The sequence below is a fragment of the Barbatula barbatula genome (assembly GCF_947034865.1).
Source record: "Barbatula barbatula genome assembly, chromosome: 13".
Lineage (NCBI taxonomy): Eukaryota > Metazoa > Chordata > Actinopteri > Cypriniformes > Nemacheilidae > Barbatula > Barbatula barbatula.
In genome coordinates this window covers 2,979,008-3,006,356 of record NC_136776.1, presented here as the reverse complement: position 1 = coordinate 3,006,356, position 27,349 = coordinate 2,979,008, and the positions used below count along the sequence as shown (strand labels likewise).

At 39.8% G+C, this 27,349-nt stretch overlaps 1 protein-coding gene and 1 pseudogene across 2 annotated transcripts; one reads left to right on the top strand and one right to left on the bottom strand.

The window, feature by feature from the left end:
* The first annotated feature begins 583 nt into the window (after window positions 1–583).
* On the top strand, window positions 584–18,720 carry LOC306902456 (annotated as a pseudogene). Its single transcript has 12 exons — window positions 584–621; window positions 12,151–12,170; window positions 12,326–12,456; window positions 12,606–12,732; window positions 13,792–13,958; window positions 15,998–16,150; window positions 16,221–16,307; window positions 16,570–16,740; window positions 16,993–17,055; window positions 17,248–17,310; window positions 17,707–17,778; window positions 18,539–18,720. The product of its transcript is annotated as an uncharacterized misc_RNA (transcript).
* Window positions 18,721–21,312: 2,592 nt separating this feature from the next.
* LOC306903140 (uncharacterized protein) lies at window positions 21,313–26,982 on the bottom strand. The gene is made up of 14 exons (XM_079472090.1): window positions 26,954–26,982; window positions 26,423–26,640; window positions 26,039–26,162; window positions 25,682–25,849; window positions 25,483–25,619; window positions 25,027–25,138; window positions 24,862–24,937; window positions 23,732–23,912; window positions 23,514–23,603; window positions 23,288–23,365; window positions 23,020–23,080; window positions 22,680–22,718; window positions 22,410–22,597; window positions 21,313–22,298 (listed from the first exon to the last, which is right to left on the bottom strand). Exons 8-14 carry the CDS (start codon window positions 23,805–23,807, stop codon window positions 22,096–22,098), a joined length of 735 nt encoding a protein of 244 aa, XP_079328216.1. The 5' UTR covers window positions 23,808–23,912; window positions 24,862–24,937; window positions 25,027–25,138; window positions 25,483–25,619; window positions 25,682–25,849; window positions 26,039–26,162; window positions 26,423–26,640; window positions 26,954–26,982; the 3' UTR covers window positions 21,313–22,095.
* Window positions 26,983–27,349: the final 367 nt, after the last annotated feature.

Below are 27,349 nucleotides of genomic sequence, written 5' to 3'. Positions count from 1 at the left end.
CAGCCCAATGCAGTGTGCTGTGATGGAGGAGTAGAGAGGGCACAAACTGAAGCGGATTGTGGTGGCGGCAGTACAGTGTTTCCATCGAATCGAAGCTGGAGTCCCTTAATCAGATCCATGCCTAACAGGGCTGTTCCATTGTCAACAATGAAGAAGTGTGCAGGACAGGTAAGGCCATATTTAGATACTGTCACAGGTAAAGATCCAAGCACTGAAATTGGCTCTTGCAAGTAAGTGACTAGGCGGGCAGATGGAGCTTGTAACAGCACAGTGCGAAAGTGCTGCTCATACAATTGTTTTGGCAGAATGGACACTGATGAACCAGAGTCGACTGTGAGCTGAAGAGACACAGGTGTAACAGCAGACAAAGCATTTATAGTCACATCACACATCAAACGAGCCGATGTTCCAGGTAGATAAAGAATACAGACCTCTGGTAGTTCAATTGAATGCACTGAACGAGTCGGAGCAGAACGGCAGACTCGTGCAAAATGTCCAGTCTTATTACAATTTTTACATTTAGCAGATGCAGCAGGGCAGTTTTGTGCGTTTGCAAGATGTCCAGTAGAGCCACAGCGGAAGCATGATCGAGCTGAAGAAGCAGAATGAGGTTTTGATGAGGTACGTGTTTTAAATTTGGCCTTTGAATGCTGTCGTCCAGCCGCAGGAGTGGCATGTACGGCTTGAACTGTTTGTAGTCATAGATTTTGCCTGTGCATCAGCGGCCTCTAGCTGTGTGGAAATTGTAATTGCAATCTCCAGTGTCAATATAGATTCCACTAATAATCTTTCACAAATGCGAGGGTTAGCAATATTTTCTACAAGCTGGTCACACAGCATATCATCAAGATTGTCCAAATCTCTCAATGCAGCAATATATTGTGAAGGATTTTTATTGTGATTTTTATTGTGGTTTAAACGTGCTTTTACAGTTTATATGCTTTATGATTTCATTATTGATCACTAACTGTGCATAATATGTTGAAAATATAACCAGTGTGTGAGTTGAGTTAAGGGCTGATTTTGAGTGAACTTTCTGTACCAGAATAATATGTGTGTGTGTGTAAAGATCAGATTACGCAGAGCTCGTCAGAATTTGGTGAGGTATGGGGTTTCGTGTGATGCTCCACAAATGGTCGGGAAAAGCAGTGAGAGCTGATTGGCTGATGCACCACAAAGAGAGAGCGGATTGGACGTGTGCCCAGGCTTCCCCAACCCCCAGCTAATAAAAGACACCAGAAGGATTATAAATACCATGTAAAATTGTTTTTCTGGGTGTTGGTCCTTTGTAAGATATCAGTTCTCTTGTAAGACTGAGTCTGAGGCAACTCACCCAGCTGTATTTTGAATCTTCTGATCAATAAACTTCATGATTTTACGTCAACTGGCCTCTCTCCAATTCTGAACGCGCAGAACATTGAAGAAATGTTCATCAATTGCAGTACCGTTTCATCTGTCCTCTGTACTCATTTCCTGAAGGCATGTCTTTCCACGACCACGTTTCGTTTTGGAATTAAATGCTCCTCCAAAGCTTTAACAGCATCTGCAAAATTGTCACCGGTGTTGGGCAATGTATAAAATAGCCTCTGACCTTCAGTTCCGAGACAGTGAAGAAGTAAAGCCCGTTTCCTGGCTTCCGACCAGGAATCTCCAGTAGCATTGATGACGAGCATGTAATTCTCAAACATTCTCCGCCATGTTATGAATGGTACAGCGGGCTCACCGGGACAAGGCAAAAATGGACTGGGAAACGGAGCACTTACTGATACCATCCTCAGAAAATCATGTGGAAAAAATCGTCCTCATCGCCAATTTTGTTATGTCTTCATGACAAGAAGCACAGGCTAGTAAATTGCTCTCATGACTCTTTTAATAACGTATAGTCAGCAGCACATGCTCATCTTTCTCTCACTCTATATCATTTTTAACATAAGGAACTTGAGTGCCATCTAGTGGAGCATTAATGTAACAACATCACAGCTTATAACACCAGTTTTCATGGAAGTATTCAAATGAGACCAGTGGATGTTAACAAAAACAACGAAGACGCTGTGTTTCAAAATCTTTACGGACATAGGGATGTGCGATGTGTTAAACCATTGTTTAAATACAAAATCGGCGACATTGTAAGAATATCCAAAGTGAGGGGTCCATTTGCCAAGGGTTATGAGAAAAATTAGCGTACAACGTGAAAAAAAAGTGTGTACAACGTGACCCACCCGTTTACAAACTTTGTGATTATGACATAAAGATATTATTGATGGTAGTTTTTACGAGCCAGAGTTAGAAATAATATCTGTGAGCAAAAACAATTCGTTTAAAGTAGAAAAAGAAAAAGCAGGGTAGAATGTCATTTAGAAAACAGACATCGCTAGCGACGGATTTTATATCGTATTACCCTGCAATGCGTCGTTGTCAGTGTATCCTGACAACACTATTTCTAATTATAGGAAATGCCTAGCCAACCCATTACATATGAGACCCCATCTTAAATCAGCTGCAAAAAACATACTTAGTGATGTTGTCAGTAACACAATGTCAAGCACTTTTACCCAAAACAAACACCCACAAGACGGTTTGGGGCTACTGGTAATGGCCTGTAAACAGTTGCTACGACCCCCAGGTGACAAGAGGAGGGGTCATTCTCAAAAGAAAGCAAGACGGTCAGCTAAGAAGGTCTCAGTTGTAAAACGCAAGCGCAGGGTGACTGTAAAACCCAAACACCATCTTCTAGACTAGGGCATTACTACACAGCATGTCAGAAGAGTTTGTTAAATCAGAATTGGATTTGTTCACGGTGCCACTAACTCAAACAGCTATTGAAAGAAACGCCTATATTGAGATGCCACCATTATCTGCAATATCAGACACAGCACCCCTGGAGTTTTTTATAGCGGGGAATGGAGAGGATTATAATAACACACTGTTGTTTTTGCTTCTCAAAATCACAAATCCAGACGGTACAGATATAGCAGATGGTGCACCTGTAGGTCTGATTAACTACGCAGGTGCTACCATATTTTCACAGGTTGATGTATCGCTTGGAGACTAATCTCACAGAGTTCCAGCACATATCCATACCGATGTGTTATAAAGTGTCTTAACTTCTTCAAACATCGTTTTCCGCTGGCTGAATGGGTGTGTGGAGTGACACTAACAGGGTGATGAGACACAGATGAATGTAATCAGTGATGATGAGTCCGGGAAATGAGTTAAGGGAGATGTAGTTTGGTGAGTGAATGATAAGTCTGATGTGGAGTGCCCTCTGGTGGTTCTCAAAGGAACTCCAGCTGGAGACCGTTACAGTATGACTAGGTGTAAAGACGAGTTTTGTCTGATGAGGGATGACAATATAAATTATAAAATAAATATTCAGTCTGTGTCCCTTTTTGTGAAAAAAGTTACTGTGTCACCAGCAGTACGTCTGGGTCATGCTCACGCACTGCTCTCTGCTAGGCCAAATACCCTATTGAGCGAGTAATATTAAAAAACCATTCGTTGCCAGCTGGTTCTCGCGTAGTGACCCAGGAAAATGTATTTCTAGGAACCCTCCACATGTCTTTGGTCATAGCCTGGGTTGATAACCGGGGCGTCAGACTGGGGGTAAAACTAGTACTGATTACCAAGGCCCCAAAGGAAGAGAGGGGCCTTGAAAAGTCTGGAATAAATATTATTTTACCTAGATATTTTCATTTCCTAATGCATTTCAGATGAAACGTAAATTTTGTGTATTGGCTGAATAACTTGGTTGATTGACTGACGGTCTCATGATCCCACCCCACTTGCTAATGTGCCAAATGGTTTAGTCCATCTGCACGCAGTTTGTTAATGTTAGTTGAGCATCTGGTGGAGCGCTGTAGAAATGTCTTTCTCAAAGAAAGCCAAATCAGGACACCGAAAAAGAAAGGAAAGACAGGAGAAGAAAAGAAAAGAAAAGAAAATGATGGGAAACATTTGCTTACTGAATTCTTTTCAAAGAAAGGTGAACACAAACTAGAACACGAAATTTAAAGTGTTAAGCTGCTTGAATATCCCCGCGGATCCGCAATCGCTCAAAATGAACCGAGACAACCCGTTGAAAGAGCAGAACACACACTTTCAGATGTAAATTCGGTTATACATGTAATCTCAGGTAAAGGCCACATAAATAAACTGTACACTAACAATGCTGTTTGCATACAACACACCATTTTAATAGCGTCATTTTGAAATAGGCTATAATATCTCAAATTAGCAATAGTAGGCTTATCAGTGTCATAGGTTGTTTGCTCATCGGTAGCTACAGGTGAAACTCAAACAATTAGAATATTGTGCAAAAGTTCATTTATTTCAGTAATTCTAATATATAATATAGTAAATGTTTTGGTATAACTAATATATTATATAGACTCAATACATGCAAAGTGAGGTATTTCAAGCCTTTATTTGTTTTAATGTTTATGATTATTTATGGATTATAGTTTATGAAAACCCCAAATTCAAAATATGAACATTATGAAAAGGTTTTCATAGCTGTATGCCATAAAATTACAACAAATAAAGGCTTGCAATATCTCACTTTGCATTATAATGAGTCTATGTAAGAACATATGTACATATTGATAATATTAGTATATTAATATTAGGCTACCTTCAGTGGCATTTACTGAGAAAACTCCAATCTGTTCCCTTTGTGTTGTTCAATCAGCAAATAAAATATGACTGAATCAAGTCTTGTTTGGTTATCATACAGTACGCAGTTTGTTCATGTAGGAATTAAAAAACTAAAATAGTATGGGGGGGGGGGAGCATGGGGGACCCTCAGGACTGCCTATGCATAGGGCCCGGGATCTTGTGCATCGCCCCTGGTTGATAATGATGCATTTACATCTAAAAACCAAGCATTGTTTATTGACCGCGAAGAATATTTGCACGGGTACACATTATATTCATTTAATTTGACTCCTGATGAGGAATGTTCTAGACATGTGTCTCTCATCAAATCTGCTAATATCAGAGACTAGAAGCACGGTTTCGACAACCGCTCCCCCGTACGATAAACCTTGTAATCTATGCTATTTATGACTCGATTCTTGAAATTACAAATCGCAGACAGGTCTTGATCGATTACTATTAACATGAATACAGTACAGCTCACAGTCTTGATGGATAAAATATCATGCAACTGTTGTGTGATTATTTAGCAGAAGAACGTCTAAGAACAGTGCCATCTATGGTCATAATTAATACACACCCCTCAGGACTCCCCGGGGAACACTGGTTAGCCATATACATAAACAGCGATGGGTTTGGGTGCTTTTTTGACAGTTTTGGAAATAAACCCGATCATCTCTGTTTTCAAACACAAATCATTGTGTGCAATACTCAAACAAGCAAGTGCAGAATTATTGGTCAGACACCGGTAGTCAACATTACTTATGATTATGAATATGTGATGAGTTTGTATACTGATGATTTAGATAAAAAAACGACACTATGGTGACAAAAAACTAAAAACCTACGACCATTATAATAAGAAAAATGTGTTTAGATGTATTCAATGTGTTCAGACTGGTAAAATCTATGCAGTAGCTGTTTTGTTGTTGGAAAGGACTGTATCATTTGACTGGTCTTTAAAGTTTATGGCCGCCAGGGAGCATCGATTAGAAAGCAGACAAGATGTTCGTTGAGGTGTTTATTGGAATAAAGATTTGACTATGAAGGTGTGTGTGGTTCTGAAACAAAGGTACAGGCATAAATCAGTAAATGTTAAATAGTTATTACAGATATATAATTAAACCAAAAACAATTAAAGATTAAATCCTCATTTTGTTATGTATGACTTAGATGCAGTGTTATAATAAATGCTTATTACTAAGCGAATACAACCTTAGAAATACAGTAATACAATATTTGTTCAAAGATTAATTTGCTGCGCAATAACTGCAACAATATGACACTACATTTGGCTGAACATAAAATAAGTATTAACTGCAGAGTTACTCCTTAAATCAAACAACGTTACACATTGTGCATGAACAACGGAGAAAATACATTATTTCAATTAAGACACGTAAAGCTTGCAGATTAAATCTTCATTAATCATCAGCGTTCACAAGAATTAAACCCTGGCGCAGTGCTAAATAAGCTCCGCCATTATACGATAATAATCAACATGCCACGACATCAATCTGAGGTGAAAATAACAACAAACTTCAGTATACTCACTGGTAGCTGCACGCACACAGTTCTAGAAACTCGTAAATGAATACCGTCAGTATTAAAACAAATATAAATATAAACTTCACAGTCTCTCAACACCAACGCTGTCTTCCAAACTTTCCCGAAAAACCGAAACTTAAGTGTCTCCTTCCGCACGCTGGTGCTGGGCACATTGACGCTCCTGATTGGCTGATTCTCAAGCAGCCAGTTTTACCGTTCTGAAAAGGGTCGTCCTTTTTCACAGTAGCGGTTTTAGGCACGGGCGAACCGGGCGGCATTTTTTCATGTCACATGGGGGGCGGCACCGGCACGAGCAGTAAAGAAAAAACAACAACTGGGCCATCGCAAAGCAGTTTTCTGTTATCTATCGTTACTATCTGTCACGGTGTGTGGACAGAACCCAAACGCAGGCAGCAGAGTTAAATAACAAAAACTTTATTTAAACAAAAGACCCTCGATGGGGAGAACACGATCTAAAACAAGACAAAAGTGTAAACTAAAACTTCCCACATGGGGAACAAAACAAACAAAGTCCTTTGAATAGGTAAAACTGGGGCTTGATAAAGGGAAACACTAACAAGGACTGATGACACAGGGAGAGTGGCCACAGGTGACAAGGATGAAACACTAAGGGAAAGCTAACAGGAGGATTGCACGAGGCAGGTGAGGGGACTGAAACACTAAGGGAAGGATGGATCAGGGCTGGAGACAAGACTAACACTAACGGACTGCAAACAGGGAAACAAGGGGGCGGGGCTAAAGGACGTGACACCGGAGAGAGAGCATGGCTTCTCAAACCAAAACAATGCTCTTTCTCCACACAAAACACATGGGACTGACATGATCCTGCCACAAGACTCGAAAACCAAGACAAGGAGAGGCAGGATCATGACAGAGCGCCCGCCTTAAAGAACTCCTCCAGGAGTTCTTCAAGATCACACTAAACATGACAAGACTGACAGACAGGAGGACAGACACCATAAACACAGAACAGAACACACTAGGGGCAGGGCTGACATGACTAGAAAGGGATTGGGGTTGGACAATAAAATAAACATCAATGGGAAGGGGGGAGGCGGAATTGGTGGGAAAAACTTGGGAACATTACTGGGTGGAGACTTAGGAGGGACAGGACCCTGCTTCCTAGAGCTGGGCGGAGGGGTGGGGTAGGAAGGTCTGGGCATGGAAGGGATACCTCTCTTGGAGTGGGAGGAACTAGAAGGGGTAGGGCATGACAGGACGGCCGTAGTAGGGAACGGCTGGGGCAAGGCTGACTGGTTTGTAGGTTGGAGGGCCGGCAGGGCAGGACTTGGGACCACCGGACTTGGGACCACCGGACTTGGGACCACCGGACTTGGGACCACCGGACTTGGGACCACCGGACTTGGGACCACCGGACTTGGGACCACCGGACTTGGGACCACCGGACTTGGGACCACCGGACTTGACGGGACCACCGGACTTGGGACCACCGGACTTGACGGGACCACCGGACTTGACGGGACCACCGGACTTGACGGGACCACCGGACTTGACGGGACCACCGGACTTGACGGGACCACCGGACTTGACGGGACCACCGGACTTGACGGGACCACCGGACTTGACGGGACCACCGGACTTGACGCCTGGGCAGGGCTGGATACCGGCTGCTGGGCAGGACAGGATGGTGCCACTCTCCTCTGCTTCTTCCTCTTTGACCGGCTCACAGGACGTGTGGCCGGCTGCAGAGTAGCGGTGGGGGACCCCACTATCTCCGTGCTGGAAGAGTCGGACGGGGAGTCCCACGACTCCCTCCGTCCACGCCTACCACGGAGGCTAGCTGGTGGTGGAGCAGAGGGTGAGGAGAGGCCCACGGCCCCGATTTGCAGGGTATGGCCCTCGGGGATGGCGGCCAGCGGGGTGGAAAAACTGGGCTGGACTGAGACACTGGGCTCCGGCCGATTCATGGCATACCTGATCAGGTCTGTGAAGCCCAGCGGTCTAAGCATCTGCATCTCCCACCCTGCTAGTGGTTGGTTGAGGCCGCCATTGAACAGGACCATCTGTTCCTGCTCACTGTGGACCATCTCCCCTGCCACCTCAAAGAAGCGGTCCGCGAACTCCAATACATCACAGTGCCCCTGGTGTAAACGGAGGAGGCGATGAGCCTGGGTCGCTCGTCTTGCCTCCATTTTGCCTGCTGGGTTCGAAGTTGGTCGGTTCATTCTGTCACGGTGTGTGGACAGAACCCAAACGCAGGCAGCAGAGTTAAATAACAAAAACTTTATTTAAACAAAAGACCCTCGATGGGGAGAACACGATCTAAAACAAGACAAAAGTGTAAACTAAAACTTCCCACATGGGGAACAAAACAAACAAAGTCCTTTGAATAGTAAATCAACAAAATCCACAAACTTAGAACAGGAACAAACACGATAATCCATAGACAGGAATAATCCAACAAGGTGACGTGAGGAGGTAGGATACTGACAAAATGACAATGAACCGACAAGGGACAGAGGGAAAACTGGGGCTTGATAAAGGGAAACACTAACAAGGACTGATGACACAGGGAGAGTGGCCACAGGTGACAGAATGAACCAGCCATAATCGGACCCAGCAGACAGAGGGATCGTTGTGGCAGCAGTTGAGGCTGCCGGATTCCCCTCCAGGGTTAGAGGTTGCCGGACTCCCTTCCAGGGTCGAGAACGCCGGACTCCCTCCTGAGTCGGGGCCGCCGGACTCCCTACCAGGGTTGAGACTGCCGGATTCCTGCTCAGGGCCGAGACCGCCGGACTGCCTTACAGGGTTGAGACTGCCGGTCTTCCCTCCAGGGTCGAAGCCGCTGGAATCCTGTGGCCACCAAAGATCCCCAGCCGGGCATTCCAGGTCGGTGCAGCTGGGCATTCCAGGTCGGTGCAACCGGGCATCCAGGTCGGTGCAGCCGGGCATTTCCACCCGGTGGAGCTGGGCACTTTCCTGCTTGGCGGAGCCGGGCATTCCAGCCCGGTGCATGCGGCCATTCCAGCCCGGTGTATGCGGCCATTCCAGCCCAGTGCATCCTGTTCATGTCTGCCGGCTCTCCTGTTCATGTCTGCCGGCTATCGTGTTTGTATCTGCCGGCCATCCTGTTCATGTCTGCCGGCTAGTGTTTTCGTGTCTGCCGGAGCTACCCAGTCCGTGTCTGCCCATGTTTGGACTTCCCTTTGGACTCTTGTGTGCCCCTTCCCTTGGACTCTTGTGCTTGCCCGTTCTGATTTATTGTATTATCATTTTGCCACTGTCACCGTCTGTCTTGTCTTGTTTGTGCCTTGAGGAGCATCAGGTTGCTGCTCCTTAAGGAGAGGCTTCTGTCATGATTCTGCTCCATCATGTCATGTTTTCTTAGTGTAGTGGCAGGATCATGACAGAACCTCATGTTAAATGTGGAGAGAGATAATTATTGTTCTTATGGCCTTCCATAATCTCTCTCCGGTCTCGTCTTTGTTCCCATCCTCTCGTTACCCTCTTTATTGATTAATGCCTTTCACCTGTTTCCCTCTTGATTTGCTCCCTTATTTAATGCCCTTGTGTCTTCTGTCTTGTGCTGGTTCATTGTGGTTTGTGTGGTGAGTTCCTGTGTTATGTTAGTTTAGTCATGTGTAGTTTATGTCAAAGAGTTAATTTAAGTTTTGTTTCAGTGTAGTTAGTCTTAGTCCTGTCATGTTATGTATCCATGTTTTGTTCTGTTACCCCCTCGTGGGTCTTTGTTTTATTTATTAAATTATTTGTTAACCCCTTACCCGCTGTCTGCACCTGGGTCCTCTCTCCGTGTCTCACCACGAGAACCATGACAACTATCATTCATTCATTCATTGTGTGGGGATATTGGTAAATTGGAGCCCCTGCATGCTGAGGTGCCGTGTGTGTGAAGGGGAAAGGGGCGCGCAGGGGATAGTTATTCACCTCTGGGTGACCGGGTCTCTACCTCTAATGAAATAAGTCACACACCACCTCGACTTTCTTGCAAATAATGTAATGAATACAGGCCTATAGTTCCTGCACATTTTTGTTTTTCTGAATTGTGTGAAATGGCTCATAACAAATAAGTAATACAAAACGATTATGTGTCACCTCACCGAGGTGAATTGGTTTAGTCTTTCTGGCCGTGACTCGTTTCGTGACCTGTTGATTGTCGAGTGTCAAATAAACAGAGATGGACAGGAAAAAGGTCAAAGTCATCAGGTGCACAATTAAGAAAAAAAAGAAAAGCAAAAGATAAAGGTTTGCAACTATAATGTTCTCTCTGTGGTATGATGACTGTATCCATGTTGTCATCTGAAGGGCTTATGTTAATTGTGGCCTTTTTGCAATGATGCTTGCTATGCTTATACAAAAAATTTGGTTTTAAGTCAACAAACAAGTCAATAATTTCACCATAATATTGTGCTTTGCAACAAAACTGTTACAAGTTCAGTTATTATTTTTACTGATTTCCATCAGTTAGGTTAACGTTAGGCCCTTTAATGAGCAAAAATCATTTTCAAATCTGTAGGTAGTTTCAAAGACAAACATAACCTTTGCTATTTATTTGCTTCATGACACATGTCATGAATATGAAGGAGGTTTTATGCATCGTTACGTCCTATGATGTTATTTGCCTGGTTTGATCCCATTATGAAAGACCACCTTAACCGTGCCGAAAGAGGAACAGCAAGTCACAACAGCTACCTAGGGCATCATGTGCAGAATGAGCTGATTGATTTGTTGAGCAGCAAAATCATATCTGCTATAGTGGATGACATTAAGCAGGCAAAGTTTTTTTCATTAATTCTGGACAGCACCCCAGATATAAGTCACACAGAACAGTTGTCAGTGGTCATTAGAGTGGTGTCACTGATGGAGAAGCCCCATATCAGGGAACATTTTACGGGATTTTTGGAGGCAGAGGAGTCCACAGGCACCCGCTTCAAATGTTATCACTCGATTGAATGGGCGTTATCAGTGGTTATCAGCTGATACATATGGGCCAGATGGGGGCTGCTGCGCCTACTGGTAGGCTCAGAAGGCTGTTATCACCCATCCAAATGCCTAATCATTGATTCAGACACAAGAAAGACTCCAGATCCAGTCCCAGAGGAATCCAGCTCACCGGTGATCGAACGTATACTGGATTACGTGATGACGTTGCGCTAATTCCCGCTTGATAGTTTCCCTCCCGCGTCATATTTTACGCACTTTCAGGTAAGACAATTTAAATGATGAAACTGTGCATTCAAACTATGAATAATTAGTCAATAAGATAAACAAATACAGAAAATCTGTTTTAGTTGGCGTGACATGAGTGTAGAAATGAGATAACGTTCTATATTACTTATTAGCCTGAAATATACGATATGCTTTACGTTAGCAATAACGTTAAATTACCTGACGGACGTTATATTATACCCGTACTGAGTGTAATATTTAAACATCAAACATTACGTTATAGCCTGAGTTATGTTAACGTTACATGCTGTACGTTAGCATTAACTTTACTAATAATCATGTTTTTTTACATGCGATGTTTAGTTATTACTTATTTAAACGCAACATTTGCCTGTAAACATGACCTGTTCCATACTGTAAAACAACTAAGGTTTATTGCATAAATTGGATCTATATCATACTCATATTAAATGAAATATTCAAAAACCCCATGTTTATTGCTGTTTGGTCAGTCTGTCTGTCTATCAGAGGCACCAAATACATAACCCTCAAAAACCGAAACATTTATTGCGGTTAACATATAATATCTCTAACTTTTTTGTCTCCCTATACAGCATTCATTTTAAGAAGGTTTCTGGCAAGGACTTTTGTGGTAAGTTTTTTTATTACACATGCTCCTTGTCTATGTTGAAAGATCAAAAATTAGGTTTTGGGCCAAGCTGTTTAGAAATATGGCCCATTCACAAATCAGTCTTGTGAAAATTTCTCTATCTTTTTTAGGTTGAAGATGGCCCAGAGAGGTAAATCCTTCTGTTTCTAATCTAGAAGCATCAAGCAAATGTCTGAAAACGATGGCATGACCTGCAAAATCCACACTTATACCCTCAACAGTGCATTTTTTTACTACTGATTTATTACTGACTAGTTTTTTGTTTCTTTGTTGTTATTCAACAAGAGAGAACTCACATTGATGCGGAACAAAGGGAAACCTTGAAATCCTTTTTTAAGGAGGGAATGGCAAGTGTTGGCTCAGCCTTAATACCAAGAGCTGCATCAGCTACTGGTTTGGACACCAGTGTAATAGAAGTAAGGTTTACTTAAGTGCCACACTAACAATCAACATGTCAAATAAATATACCATTCTGCTGCACTGGCTGGTATAAATTAAGTGTTTTAATAATGTTCACCTTAAGTTGTGTAATAATCTTTAGTTATTTTCTGTTTTTCTCTTTTAGAACTGGATCGGTAATTACAAAAGGGCGTTTAAAGTTTCGTCAGAGACCCGGCCATCAAAGGCTAAAGTTCACATTCGAGAGCTGTCACCATACAATCTTTTTTGTAGGGATATTCTCAGAAACAAAGGTGTGAGACAATTAAAGGATTCTATTATGATGTGTTCACATATGCCTGTTTGGTTCGATTAAAACAAACTCTGCAGCAATTGTTCAATTGGTGCAGTTAATTTGCGTAAGTGTGCCACCCTAACCCTGGTGCCCACCAAACAAGCAGACCCATACCACTGTAAAGGTGAGTCTCGTCCACTTCCAAACGAACCCTGCCGCCGTTCGATTGAAGTATGAACGCTACAGGGACCAAACGCACGTAAAGGAACCAAAAACAAAATGTGATGTCACGAGGTGTGACCCTAGTTGATGTTAAATGATTGTACAGGGAAAAGAGCGTTCACGTTGTATGCTAAACAAAATGAGCAGAGGGTAAACGTGAAGCATAGAGAACACATCTTCTAGCAGCGGATCTTTCTTTGTACACGCACAAAAGGATTCATGACACTGTTTTGATTCATTTATGCATATTTTGAGGTCATCGTAAACTCTGTGTATGTATAAATAACACAATATGACGACTGGAAAAACTAGCGCGTTTACAATAGAACACATCATTGTGTTGGATGTTCTTTCGCATAATATACGTCACAAAAGCCACGACCAATCAGGTTGTGACCTGACCTCTATGCCTTTAGGTTCGGTATCTTCGAATCATTTTAAAATGACAGTGTGAACGCTTAGCAAACCAGGAATATTTTTATTTATTTTTTGGTCCCGAGCAAACGAACCGAACTACATACAGTATGTGAACACACCCTTAATTGTTATACTAAATGTTTTGTTGTTGTTCAACCCCTGTTTACATCAGGGGTTTACAAGGGTCATGAAACAGATGTTCAAGATAGTATTTGGCAACTAATTCAGTTGCATTCATCAGTGTAAGACTCCTGTGTGTATTGAAAAGAGTCATCAGGTTATCTACTTGACACTTTATCTTGTTTTTACAAAGTTGTTACAGAAAAATTGATTTAATAACCCAAGGGAACCAGTGTGTTGGACAGATTGTCTCTTTTTTTAATTTACTTTTAAAAAGAAAAGAGATGGTGACTAAAGTGTTACATATTTGTTCCCTCAGGCACAATGAACGATATTAAGGGCAGGTGGTCCACGTTAGGGAAAGAGGAGAAGCAGAAATACTGTCAAGAGGCAGCAGCACTGAGAGCACATGGGCAGGCACAGGACCTTAGCCCTGAGATGAGAGATCTCAGAATTAAAATGCATCTGAAGAAGCTGAAGTTAGAGGTTTGGAAAGAAGCTTCATTTGCTAGGCATTATTGGTATTATTATAGTGTTGGATACAAGGATGATTGACAGCAATTGTGATGTAAGCAGAACATCATGACAGACAACCGGATTGTTTTTTCATAATTTTAAATGAATTCATCCTAAATGCTGAGTTTATTTTACAAGGCTATCAGCATCAAATATTCTGACATTGTAGAGTTTGTCATAGACACATACCACCCCAATTCCTACTGGTTGGGCTAGTCATTTCGGATTAAGGGGAGACACTGCAGGTGAATAGGGAATTTGTATTTATTTAAACACATTAACTTGAAACTTTACCAATAAATTAAATACATTATTATAAAAAGAATTTGCATTGCAAGCTCTCTGGCAAAACATTTTTTGATATGCAAATGAGCTGATATCTCATTAAATATGCGCTTATTTACAGATATGTAAAAACCAAAAATCTAGACATTGGAAACAGCTACACTTGTAATCTTTACTTTATTTTAAAAACATATTAGTGTTACACATTTTTACAGAACAGATTTTGGATATCTCTTTGTTTTCAATTAAAAAATATCAAAATACTATGAACATGTCTTAAAATGTGATTATCGCCATATTTATAACCCACAAATGGCATGTAAATGAGCTGAAAACATTGTATTGATAAATCCTTCTGTAATAACCTTCAGAATAGAACTAAGAATGAACATGAAAAGTTTGGCCAAGGTAAGTGCTACACAAGTTGATATTTTTGGTTTAGAATGTTGAAAAAAACTCATTTTGAGAAAACGGCTGCTAAAGATATTGATTGCCTAAATCATATTTATAGATTGAAAAGTACAATTTTATGTAACAGTAACTCATTTTAGTTTTCCCAAAGCTATACCACACAAATTAATAAATATATAGACTGGGTTTGATATATTTATGTCATTTATATTATAGACAGAGACGCAATGTGAGGGATGCAAAAAGAGGAGTAGTTAGGAGGAGTAGAAAGAGGATAGCAGTAGTGTAGAGAGGAGAGGCCCAAACTTAGTCTGCCATGCCTGCCACATATTGATATATGCCTCATATTCATATTGACATACTGTTATCAACTCGTTCAAACGCGACGAATACATTATTAGCCCCTGCTGTGTAACAAGGCTGTCATCCACCGGGACATTCCCATCGCCATTCATTACATGTATCTTATGCTTGGATGCATTACAGGTGTTTATTTTCTCATCCTCGCAAACTAAGACATTTTTGGAATGCACTTTCCTTACATGATCGAGCTAAAGATAATTGCTTGCGTCTTTTTTATGCTTTAGCGCGGAGTTTATGTGTTTTCCCCATCTTTTCGCTGATTTTCGTGTTTCTTTGAGTCAGCGGAGCATGTCACGTGACGCATTTTGACGAATCAGGTCACGGTAAATTGACTTCAGCCAATGAAATTTCGTCTCCTAGTTTAGATCAGCCTTTATTTTTTCCCTATTGGTGTGTTCTACATAGGAAATGACCAAATATAGACATGCTCACATTACTCTAAAGAAAACAAGCTTTCCAATGATACCACACACTCGATGTTTTCTAATGCGGCCACAGAGATATATCAGCTTGAAAAGTGCTAATTTCAGACAAAGTTAAGGAAAAATTACAGCGGTAAGAGAAACAAATTCCTAAAAATAAACTTTTTTTGTGAACTTTTGTCATTTCTAAAATATCACTGTTAAAGAAGACATGTTATAGAAGCGAAATATACCAAAATCTGAAAATCGACCAGTATGCCCAAAAATGACTTTTTTGCCTGCCGTGTCTCGCCTTAAGGAGGTCAATAGAAGCATTAGTCAAATCATTAGTTAAATATTATACATATGTAAACACAGCTAATGTCCCTGACCATTTATTTGCCACTTCTGTTAACACTTTTTACATATATCGCCTAGCCCTGTTAAGAGTTGTTTCTTCAGTGTTCCTTGAATTCTTTTACTTAAGTTTTGTCTATTTTGTGTATAATCATAATTTGGGGTTGTCTTGTTTATCTAAATCTTGTAAAGGTGTCCAAGCTTGAGGATTTGGGTGTGGAAACAGCCATTTTGGGATTTGACTGCCAAAAGTCCAGCCTAGAGGTGTATGACTGAGCAGCAAAGGAGCCGCAAATTTCCTTGACTCGACGGACACAGTGAACAACTTTGCACTGCATTTTAAAGGTAATATTGGTTATATGAAAATCCACAGAAGTTTTATGAAATTTATTGTTGTCTGTTGTTACATCTGTAGCCAGCTCCTCAGCCGCAACACCCAGTACCAACGATCAAATCAATGTGCTGTTGAGAAAAGTGCAAGATCTGTTCAACCAAAAATATAGTAAGCATATATTCAAACACTTTTTAAGACTGATGTTTATAAACTGCTTATCTTGATAACTTAATATACTTTCATGAATCCACGACATTATTATCAAATTAATAAATTATTTATGTAATGTAACCATCAACCAAAAGATTAAGAGTCCTTAGCAGCATGTACACTGGTTATCACCAGGAGAGGAGAGGAGAGTCACAGTTCTCCAACTGTGTAACATTGTCTAAAGTGTGCATGCATGCATGTGTTTGCCCATGGCTTTCAGAAGAGGCCGGAGGTACTGGAAGGCTCCCCTACCAGTCCCTGGTGAATCAGGGCATGACCATGAACGTTGCTGGACTGCCCAACGGCCTTACCATTAAGAAGCCATCCTTTTATGGAAGGAACCAACTGGAAGCCATTTTAAAAGCTGCTGAAGAGATTTCATTTGAAATAAGTAAGTGACATTAACAGTGGTTGTGTGTCGGCAGACCATTTGGCTCTGTGCAAAGTGGGGGAAAAACCTCTAGAATATCCTATAGCTGTTTAGTTGAATGTAATTAGTGACTGTGATGGCCCTTGGGAGTGGTTTACTATCTTACTATCATTCATGCTCATTACACTATTTTTCTCCAGTAATGCAGGAAGATTGTTATTTGTTATGCTTATGCTACACAAGTGTCTCTTTTTTCCTAAATATATCAATCAGATGCAGCAAAATGCAACCCCACTATCTCGGCAGAGGAAATGTCAGAGCACATGGACGCAGAAGGTATGCTGAGTTGTTTTAATTACATTTTTAAATAAATATTCAACATTTAACTTACGAAGCATAGTTTACTAGTTTTGTAACTGTGGTCATTACACAGCATATTTGACCTCTGTACACATTGAAATAATACAATTAAATCAAAAGATAAAATCTTCACCTTTTTGTGATGGTTTAATGTCTTCAAACCAACAGACACAGCAGATGGCATCCAGACGAAGTCGGTGGAAGAAATATTAGAGGGCATGTGTGACAATGGTATTTATTGTAATCGTATTACATTTTGAATGCCAAATGCTACACGTCAGTTTTTGGTATTGCTTAAATTCAAGCTTAATTCAAACTGGTGTTCTGAGAAATCTGCCGTTGACATTTGACACAAAGAGAAAAGCTCGCTTCTTTGAAAATTACAATTTATACATACAATATTTATCCAGGAGAAATTAAAAAGCTTTTATAAAGTTGGCATTGCAATCATTGTACACTGTGAATTGGCTGTTGGGATTTAGATGCAAATAATGGTAATGTGTCTATTTCTAATAAATTATTTACTAAATAAACAATTGGCAGTATAAATGCTGACTAATTGCATTATGACTGTAGTTAAGATTCAAAATTTGTATTAAGACAGTTGTTTTGTTTTATGTACTTTAGGTGCACAGCAGATGGAAGAAGAGTCCTCAGAAACAACCACCACTGTAGCCATCGTGATGACTGCAGATGAAGGTATCTTTTCAAGTTGTGCTTATTTTATTTGAGCAGAAAGTCTCACTGAGACTAATGAGCTCTTCCTACAATAAGAACAAATATGGGAACAGATGCATAGGCTACAACATTTTAGAAGTAAAAAAAATCCAATAGACAGTGACAAAGGGACGATTATAGGCAGAACGTGCAGAATACATAATCGGCCTCTTTTCAAGCCCTGCATATACATTTGGGACCTAAAAGTATAAAAAAAACTTAAGAGTGCAAACGTTTTTATACTTTTAGGTCCAGTACATTTCTTTAAAATCCAAACACAGAGATTGGAGGTGAGCATACCAACAATTGATTTCTGAAATTAAAATTGAGTTACTTGTAGTGTTTAAGTTATGCAGTATGAGGTTTACGACAGTGATGTTTTACGTTATGAGAAGTGTGGAAGTTCGCCTGCCGTATTACGTGGTACAACAACGGAGCGCTAGCATTTAAGCCCATGAGTGATGACGGCTGTCTCTATAATAACTGTCTGATATCACAGTAACGTATACTGAATGCACAGTAAAATGGAACTCTTCTTTGTTGATTTGCTTGTATCTTTTGATTATGTGTCAGCAAGATCTGAGATGGTGGGTGTCAGTTCTGGTGAATTGATGTGCAATGCCCACATTTTCATTTGGCAATGCTTACAAGTAAATGAGCCATTTAGAGATGTTGCTTTGAATATGATGATGAGTAAAATTTTAACTAACTGATCTTCCCAAATATTTGTGTTTGTCCTTAGATGGAGGGAATTTGTGCTGTGTCTGCCGCATCCATTTTGATGACAGCGAGAAGAATGCCAAAAAAAAATGGCGTTCATGGTCACAGTGCATAGTGTGTCAATCATGGTCACACACTGCATGTGGTTTTAAAAAAAACATGTGCCTTCACTGCCAGTGTCAAAATCCCATGGAAAAACCCTAAAGCACTGCATCAATGTTTGGAAACGTGCTATTTACTGCATTGCAGGATGTAACTTGTTTGAGGTTTTTTTGTACTGTGTTGACAACCCCCTTTCCGCCCCCACACAAATGTATTAAGTGTATTTAAATGTATTCAAATGTATCAAGTGCCTTTTAATCTTTTTCAATAAAATATAAAAAAATTTAACCTTGCCGCAAATTTATTGTAATGATTACATTTCACTTGTAAGAAGAAAACGTCTTTTTTTTATATTTTCACAATAATGTGCGGTCAACACAAAATGAACAGATCACTTTCTGAGACAGTTTCAGCATCTGCTCTCAGTATCCTGATCTCTCAGCATGATCAGTCCTGACGTGTCGGGAGATGAAATATTCAAGTTATTCTGCTGTGCCTTTTGCATAAATGTTCAGAGGAATCTTTCTTATTAACTCTATTTTACTTATAATCAGAATGTTTATAAACACACACCCATTGCACGGTATAGTTTGCACACAGCCTGTCTGTGTGGTTTAGCCTTAACAAGAGGAAACATGAAATAATACATATGTTACATAGGCCTATGCTGGATTTGGAACACATCGCTGAAGCGTTCAGTTTCTCACAGTGACACATGTTGATTTAACGGAAATGTTAATGAAGACAATAGGCCTGTTCGCCATTTTTATTAGAGCTCAACCTGAAATCTTTAAACAGAGATCAGACGATTCAACATAGTTTACATTATGCATAACCCTGACCTTAACCATACTCTTGGTTTTGACTACCCATAGGACTGATAATAGGCCACTACATGAAGCCTACCATACAAGAGGACACGACATCCTACAATGTAGATGATGATCTTATTCATTATTGGTATTTTAAAACCATCACAGCTTATTATATAAAGTATATAAATATATAGCCTATGCCCATAAGCCATGTGTGCGCCTCATCTTTGACCAATCAGATTTTAGTAATGATATCACATTATTTTTGTAGCCAATTCTTCTCTCGTCTGTTTCCCCTCTCTCAGTGGCAAACTTGTGGCCTTGCTCACTGCTGTATCAGCATACAAATACTGGCCTTTGAAACACCACCTTGGTGCATGTTTGAAGGCTTTTTATTAAGCAACAAAAGGGGCTATAGACGGGACCAATTGTTATTAAGAGATCTCTATATTAAAATTTTAACCATACTTGAGAGTGTCCCAAGATGTAAAGTAAATATTTTGGTTTATTTAAGACATTTTAGCTGAAACAGGAGTAAATCCCACAAACCCCACCACCTACACAATGCACTTCCATAACCTTCTGCGACCAAATACACATCACCATGAATCAAAGGAGAAATTTAAAGTCAAAACTTTAACATGAACATATTGTATTGTTGACTTATCTTTGGAGTTGTTGATTTTCTTTGGAGAAATGTTCAATCTATAATTTCATACTAATTTCATACGGAACTGAGGGCACTGCTAATGCATTACGGACAGCCCTCAGGTTGACATGTATGGTTGTGGTTGTGTTGCCACGAACTACCAGCAAGGTAAGTGTTGATGAAGCTGCAGCCATTAATCTGAATGAGCTAATTGATAGAGGAAGTGGGGATCACAGGACAGGTACAGCGGAGGATAATCACTGGACAATGTTGTTGAAAGAAGAAGCCTCTGGCAGTGGTTGAAGCAAATGGACACGTTGTGGGCTACCAAATGACCATATAACAATGTGACACACTCCCAGGCTGATCAGCCTGTTATGGGCCTTCCATGGCTGAAGGTATCTTGTGATAAAGACCAGAAACACCAAATGACGCTGAGATACACAATTGACGATATGTGGCATTGTTGGAAACCAAACAAAGGTTGTTACCTCTATCTATATCACGGACTGCTTCCAAGCCACAGATAAAATGTGGAAATGTCCTATTAAGCTGTGCTGAAATATTGGAATTATAACACTTTGTCCTACTTAGCGAATCTAAAAAGATGTCTGTGAAGAATACACTTCGGAACGGAAGTATGTCATGCAAGCCATGTGGTTTTAGCAGTCAATAGCAACCACTTAAGCACTAGAACTAAAGATAATATTAAATGTAATATACAGTTGAGACTTCTCAAGTGTGCTGTGAATAAGTGCTGTGACAATGGCCAAAAACATGGATATAACTAATTGGGGGAAAGTTGTATCGTAGAGTCAATATACCTTTACATGTTCCATGCAGCATAATTATGTCTGCTGGGCATTTACTCCTAGTTTCCTGTGCAAGGCTAAAAAACAGCCAGGACTGAGCCTTTACGGTGGTGGCCCAAAACAATGGAATAATTTGCCTTTGCATGTCAGGCAGGCTCAAACTCTTTTGGGTTTCAAACCCATCCAATTATTTTTATTGACTCACATTTAATACAGTATGCGAGGGGCTTTTTTATGTACGGTGAACATGTGTATTTGCTGCAAATGTAGTTTTGTATTTTTCATTCTACCCTTAAAATTTGTATTACTTTTATTGTCTGTACAGCACTTTGGTGAACATGTATGTTCTATAAAAGTGCTTCATAAATAATTAAACTAACATTTTATTTTTATAAAATAATAGTTGCGTCAGAGGATTCAAGATTCAATACTTTATTGTCATTTCAACATGCAACAGAGTGACTGACACTGACAGAAACATCTGCACCTTCAAAGGCTCATCAGTGGACATTTCTAGTACTTACAACAGTTATTTAAATTGTAACATCTGAATTCTGGTTCAGTCCTAAACATCGTCATTGGTTGTCTCTCTCACAAGCTGAAGACCTTAGTGAGGACTCCAATTATGCAGTTTGTGTTCAGGTCCTTAAAACAGAGTCGGGACGCTTCAATCTGGATCATACATGTTCATTAAAACCTATTTATCATCGTCTTCCTCATTGTCATCATTATCACCATCATCATTGTATAGCAGTGTCTGTATGCTTGACATGGGGAGGGCCTGACACAAGTAGGGGCTGTCTGCAGGAACAATGTCTGGTACATGTGGGTGAAATATCACAATGGCTTGATGTAGTTTTCTTTCCAGCTGTTGCAGACGTTGGATGAGAGAAGCTTTTGCACCAGGCTGCTCTGTGTCTTTGATGGCAGTGCACAGAACGGCATGCTGCTGATGGAGGTGTTCAGTTACATTTCTCATTTCCTGGTAAATCATGCACTTTTCCTCAGCTGCCCGAGTCTTCATATGTAAGGCATCAACCGCTTGTCTTTTTAGACTCCTAGAAACATCATCATCTTCAATCTGGAAGAAGACAAAAAATGATTGTTATCAGATGGTTTCTTAGATGATTGGCAGGTAGTTGTGGTTAAAAAGCGGTTGTTGGTTGAGGTTACTAGAGTGACTCCTGTGTGATTACTAGGGTTAGGTAACTGTACTTACATTATCATCAAAGCAGAAATAGACATGCCAAGAGGGATCACATGTTTCCTGAAAATCAATTGTTGCAGGGAAGACACTTATCTGCGGTGGCCACTGAATGCTGTTGTATTCTTTTATTGCTTGTCTCAGTCTCTTGTTGGAGCTGGCAACCTGCTTGGAAAGTCTAATGGCAATGCCCTGCCCATCTGATGCAAAGTTAGGAAATCGAAACAAGCAGAGAAATAAACTAATAAGTTTGTATTATGGTCCTTTTAAAAGTTGGATCTTAATGTATCTACTTATCCACAGCGTTTTACCTGGATATTTTCTTTTCAGATGGAGGAGGACTGCTCTCTCCCTTGATTCAGTTCTAGCCTTGCAGATCAGTTGGCCTCTGAGCTCACGGTCAACCTCTTTAAGAGTTGTTTGGAAGTCTGAATCAGATTCATGCCATCTTCTCCCAATGCGGTGTTTTTTCTCCATGTTCAACAGAGACTCCTCAATTCTACAATGGTCAGCAAATAATATGAAATGTTATTTACACACTTGATAAAAGAACAGTAACAGACAGGTTACTGCTTACTTACTCTGTTTCGACCAACGTGTATGACTCACGAGTCCCAGATCTATACATTACAAAAAGTACAGCACAAAAATTCAGTAACTATCAAGCAGAACATTGAATAAACATTGTATACATTATAAGGGAGGCCTTGGTTGTAATTGATTACTAATCACACCATATTAAATTACTGCATCATCATAGCAACTCTTATAACAACTTTATAACCATTGTTACAGTTTCCTTCAAAACCATGCAGTTACTGTAATCACAACTAGACTTCAATGTTGAAGGACATTAGCAGGTCATTTAAAGACGGCTGTAACTACCACATATAGTCTTATGTAAACATATTGAACTCTTACTTGAACTTGTAGAACTGAACCAGCTTGATGATGTCGTCCCTTTTCCATCTACAGACAGTGTCTGGAGAACAGATAGACATTACTACTTCCCTAATAAAATGCTCCACAGACCTTACAGGATTGCATTTCATCACGGTACACGGAAAGGTAAGTATAACATATATGTTATTATTATTAATATTATTTATTATTAACATTATTTATTAATAACATTCATGACATTCTAACAGTAATTCAAGACATTCAAGCTTTTACTTCAGTTGCTTACTTATTGTTTTTGGTTTTTGTTGGGCTAGCTCCATCTCCCTTATTTTCCATCTCTCCATGTCTCCCTCAGAAACCAACACTAGACATAATAAGAATAACAGGAAACAAGAATATTAATAATATAAACTGTCAATTCTACATACTCTGTGCAAAATGCGCTTGTAAATTGAATCCAAAATTCATCCATTTACTACTATTCTAACCTGCTTATTACGTGCATTGTTTACCTGGTGCCTCTCTGATGACAGATGAGATGTCTTCTTGAGCGAGAATCAATAATTTCTCTGCTTTGTCTAGTCTTTGGAGGAGCTGCACCTCTGTAAAGGCAGTTTAATTTACTTATGCTGACCAAATTGTGTGCAAGCTTTACTCCAGAAAATATAAAATGTATAAACAGTGAATCACCAGCACAGAATTTTGACAGGTCATATAGCGGTGGACAAACCTAGGTCAGTTGATTTCCTCCGTCCATAATGCAAAAGGACATCAGTCAGCAGATCAAGGCGGTGAGATGGAGTCATCTCCTTTGTGACTCTGGCAAATCTTCAGAGGAAAGACCACAGCCTTTCCATTCCTTCCCCGTCTGTGAGCCCAAACCCATTGAGCCTTCTGGTGCTGTACTTGATCTGTGATTAAAGCAATTGATAGAATATTACATACACTGACACGGAGCATGATCCTACTACAGTGAAATCACGGTTACAGTGATCAATCACTTATATGAATCAAAATAATTATTGGGACAGAATCATTCGTACAAAAATGGTGTGTAAACAATTAGTTTATAGCAATCAAGTAGTCCTTTTACTGTGTTCATATTCAGTGTGTTTGTATATACACGTGCTGTATGGAGTTGTGCGTCATGTGATGTTCTGTGACTTTTCATGTGATGTTTTGGGACTTTTATGGTGCATAAATTAGTGAAGCTGTTCATTTTATTACTTCCTAATCATTTAATAATTGTACAAATTAGACAATAATAAATCAATAAAACAAATTGGTTATAGCAAGCTTATAGTGATTAGTTTGGCCAGACTGATAGGAGGTAAGCGGTTTCCACTGTATTGTCCTAAACTGTACTTCTCTGAATCAAGTTAAGACGAGCACTAGGTGGGAAAATGTCTAGTCAAGTCGACTTTATTTATATAGCCCTTTTCACAGTTTTCATTGTTTCAAAGCAGCTGTACATGAAACATTTAAGGAAAACATTTAAGATAGAGGAGAGAGAGAAACAGGAAAAATATTAAACAGACTATAAATTACTATATGCAACGTTAATGAAGTAAAAAGTATAATTCTAAAGCAGCCCCCCCCGGCCAGGCAAACAGTGCAAAACAGTATGCGCACGGTGGCGAGGAACCCAAAACTCCATTGAAGACAAAAAAAAACCTCAAAACCCAGGCCCAGCCAGGGGATTCCAGTTCTTCTCTGGCAAAAGCTGTCACATTAAAGATTTTTTTAGGCATTTCTACTTAATTTCAGCTGTGCAGTGGATAGACAGGAAAATGGAGGCCAAACAGAGAGTGAATGATGTGTGACACAGGTGCTGATCTCTCTATAAAATCAATGAATTACCTGGCAGGGCAATTTGTGTCCATAAACATGAAATGCTGGTAGAGCCAATGAGATGTTGTGTGGTATTCCCTGTTTTCTGATTGAACACAGTATGGCATGGTTTTGAGTTAACGCGTCAAAGTCTCAAAATAAACATTCAGTTTTACACAGAAAAAATTTACTTACATGCATATGTGAGGCAACAACACAGGCAATGTCATAGACTACTCGCAGGTGTATGTTCTTGTCCTCACATCTTCGAAGTAGCTCATCGATGACATAGAGGGGATAGGCTAATCTATTTCATGACAAAAATATGAATGATGACATTTTCTACTGAGGAAAATTTAAAAATAATTATACACAACCTCCAGCATCAAATCAAATACCTACATACTCAATAGGGGCAGTCAAAATGATCCAATCACTTTTCATGTTTTCTTAGATTAGAGAAGATTATAGATAGGTGGTAAAGTTCAAATTTTTTCATATTTTGAAATAGCCCATATACATTCCATGAGGTTCATATTTGGTGACAGATAAAAAATAAAATATGGCTATTGTTAGCGTCATGCAATTCTAAGCATTTTTTTTATTGGTGGAATAAGACAGGGCATTATCACTACTGTGACATAGACTTGCCGTTCTCCTTGGCTCATGTTGACAAACATTAGGGGCATTTCATGACGACAGGAGGCTCCAAACACTCCTGTAACATCAAGTTTCTTTGCTTGTTGTGGTGACCTCGGTACATTGCCAGCCTTGAAGTTACTGCAATCCTAAAGATTAAAGAAAAAGGTCTTTTTTTAGTCTTTAAGAGTATTCTGCAACTATGTTTAACCTCGTGAGGCTTTGAGCTGTCAAGATGTAATAGCAGGTATTCCTCTACATCCTTTTCACCAACAAACATGCGGGTTCCATGTAATGGCTCAACCGCACTTGTCCCTGAGCTTTGCTTCCTCACAAGGCCAAAGTTGGCATCCAATGTCACGATCATATCTCCATCTGCCTGAAAAACAAACACTTAATGTAATCCTGCAACAGGTTGATGCACTTATACTATTACTACTCTATTATAATACTTTATACAAAAATTAACTAATTATGCAGATATTAATTCAATGCCATGTGGTCATGGAAAATGCAATTATGGTTAATCAAACAAGGACCACGCTGGAACTAGAACCAACCTTTGGACATGCTGGACATGTGGTGCCATCATCTATCTGTGGGCAAACATCTACCAAACTTCTTTTTCGGAAATGGTGATGCCTAAAATGAGATATGGATTCTTCCACCAGGGCTCTGTAGAGTGCGTTAACCTACGGTATAAGCAGAAGTCAGTGAAACTGTTGATGGTGGTTCACTAAGAATTTGTTATTTTATAGAAAAATCTCAATAATACTTTGTAATGTTACAACTGTAAATCCTAGATGGTTTCATAAATGTTTACTTTTAGTTGTGATAATTATTGATAGTACAATCAAGAAAGGTGGTAACATTTATATGGACTGGTCAATCTTCCATGAAAGTAACTGAAATGTTCACTTCACTTCAAACTGACCTCTGCAAACTGGCTTACCTCTGCAAGTCTAAGGTTATTTTTCCAGCGCAGGGTGTTGCAAAAACCCTCAACAGAAACCTGACACTCCAATGACAGACAAACAAAAAGCTCTAGCAGGGGGATGGAGAAGGCTGTCTGGGGCTTGTCGGCTGTTGCTGGCCATAGCCCATACCTTAGCAGAGTTATGGGTTCTGGTTCACACGCACACATATTGGCTGTGACGGTGCAGAGCCGTCCTGCAAAATAAAAAAGGAAAATAAAAACATTACAAAGTACTACTATAGAGACTTCATTATCAGTATAGACTTAATCACTTGACTGTGTCGCCTATAACTTAATAAAGCAATAAGCCCCAGGAAGCAGTGGGTTGCAGTGCATTTTATAACAGCTAAGGGTGTTGTGGCATGACGCGAAGTGGAGACTCTAAGCTTATGGCTTTTATAAAACGGTTATTCCATATCTTTAGAAAGGTTTCATAAAATAAAGTAAATGAAGTGATATTTAGGCTATGTAATGCGGTCAGTCATTATATTTAAGGGTATTTTATACCTTTATACCCGAACTCGGTTCAGTCAATCAGAATCAAGGACCAGAACTGACCGTTTTATAATGTGAGTTATTTAATTTATTGTAATTTTCAATTTTCTTTTACAAATTTTGATGAATTCTTTATAGGAAACCATCTAAAAGGATTGGATCCCTTAACTTGTCAAGAAAATTAAATGTCAATGTAAAATGACAAACCTGTGCTGACAATGATCTTCATGTCCTTTGTGTACACAGCATGGGTAGCATGGCCTTCAGGTAAATATAGGACTAACCCCAGGGTGGATGGCTCATAGTAAACATTCTGTAAGATTGAATATAGCCCAAAAAAGTTTTTAAAACACTAACAGTTATTACTACATAGTTCATAAAAAAAATTCAAGAATCTAATGAATTACT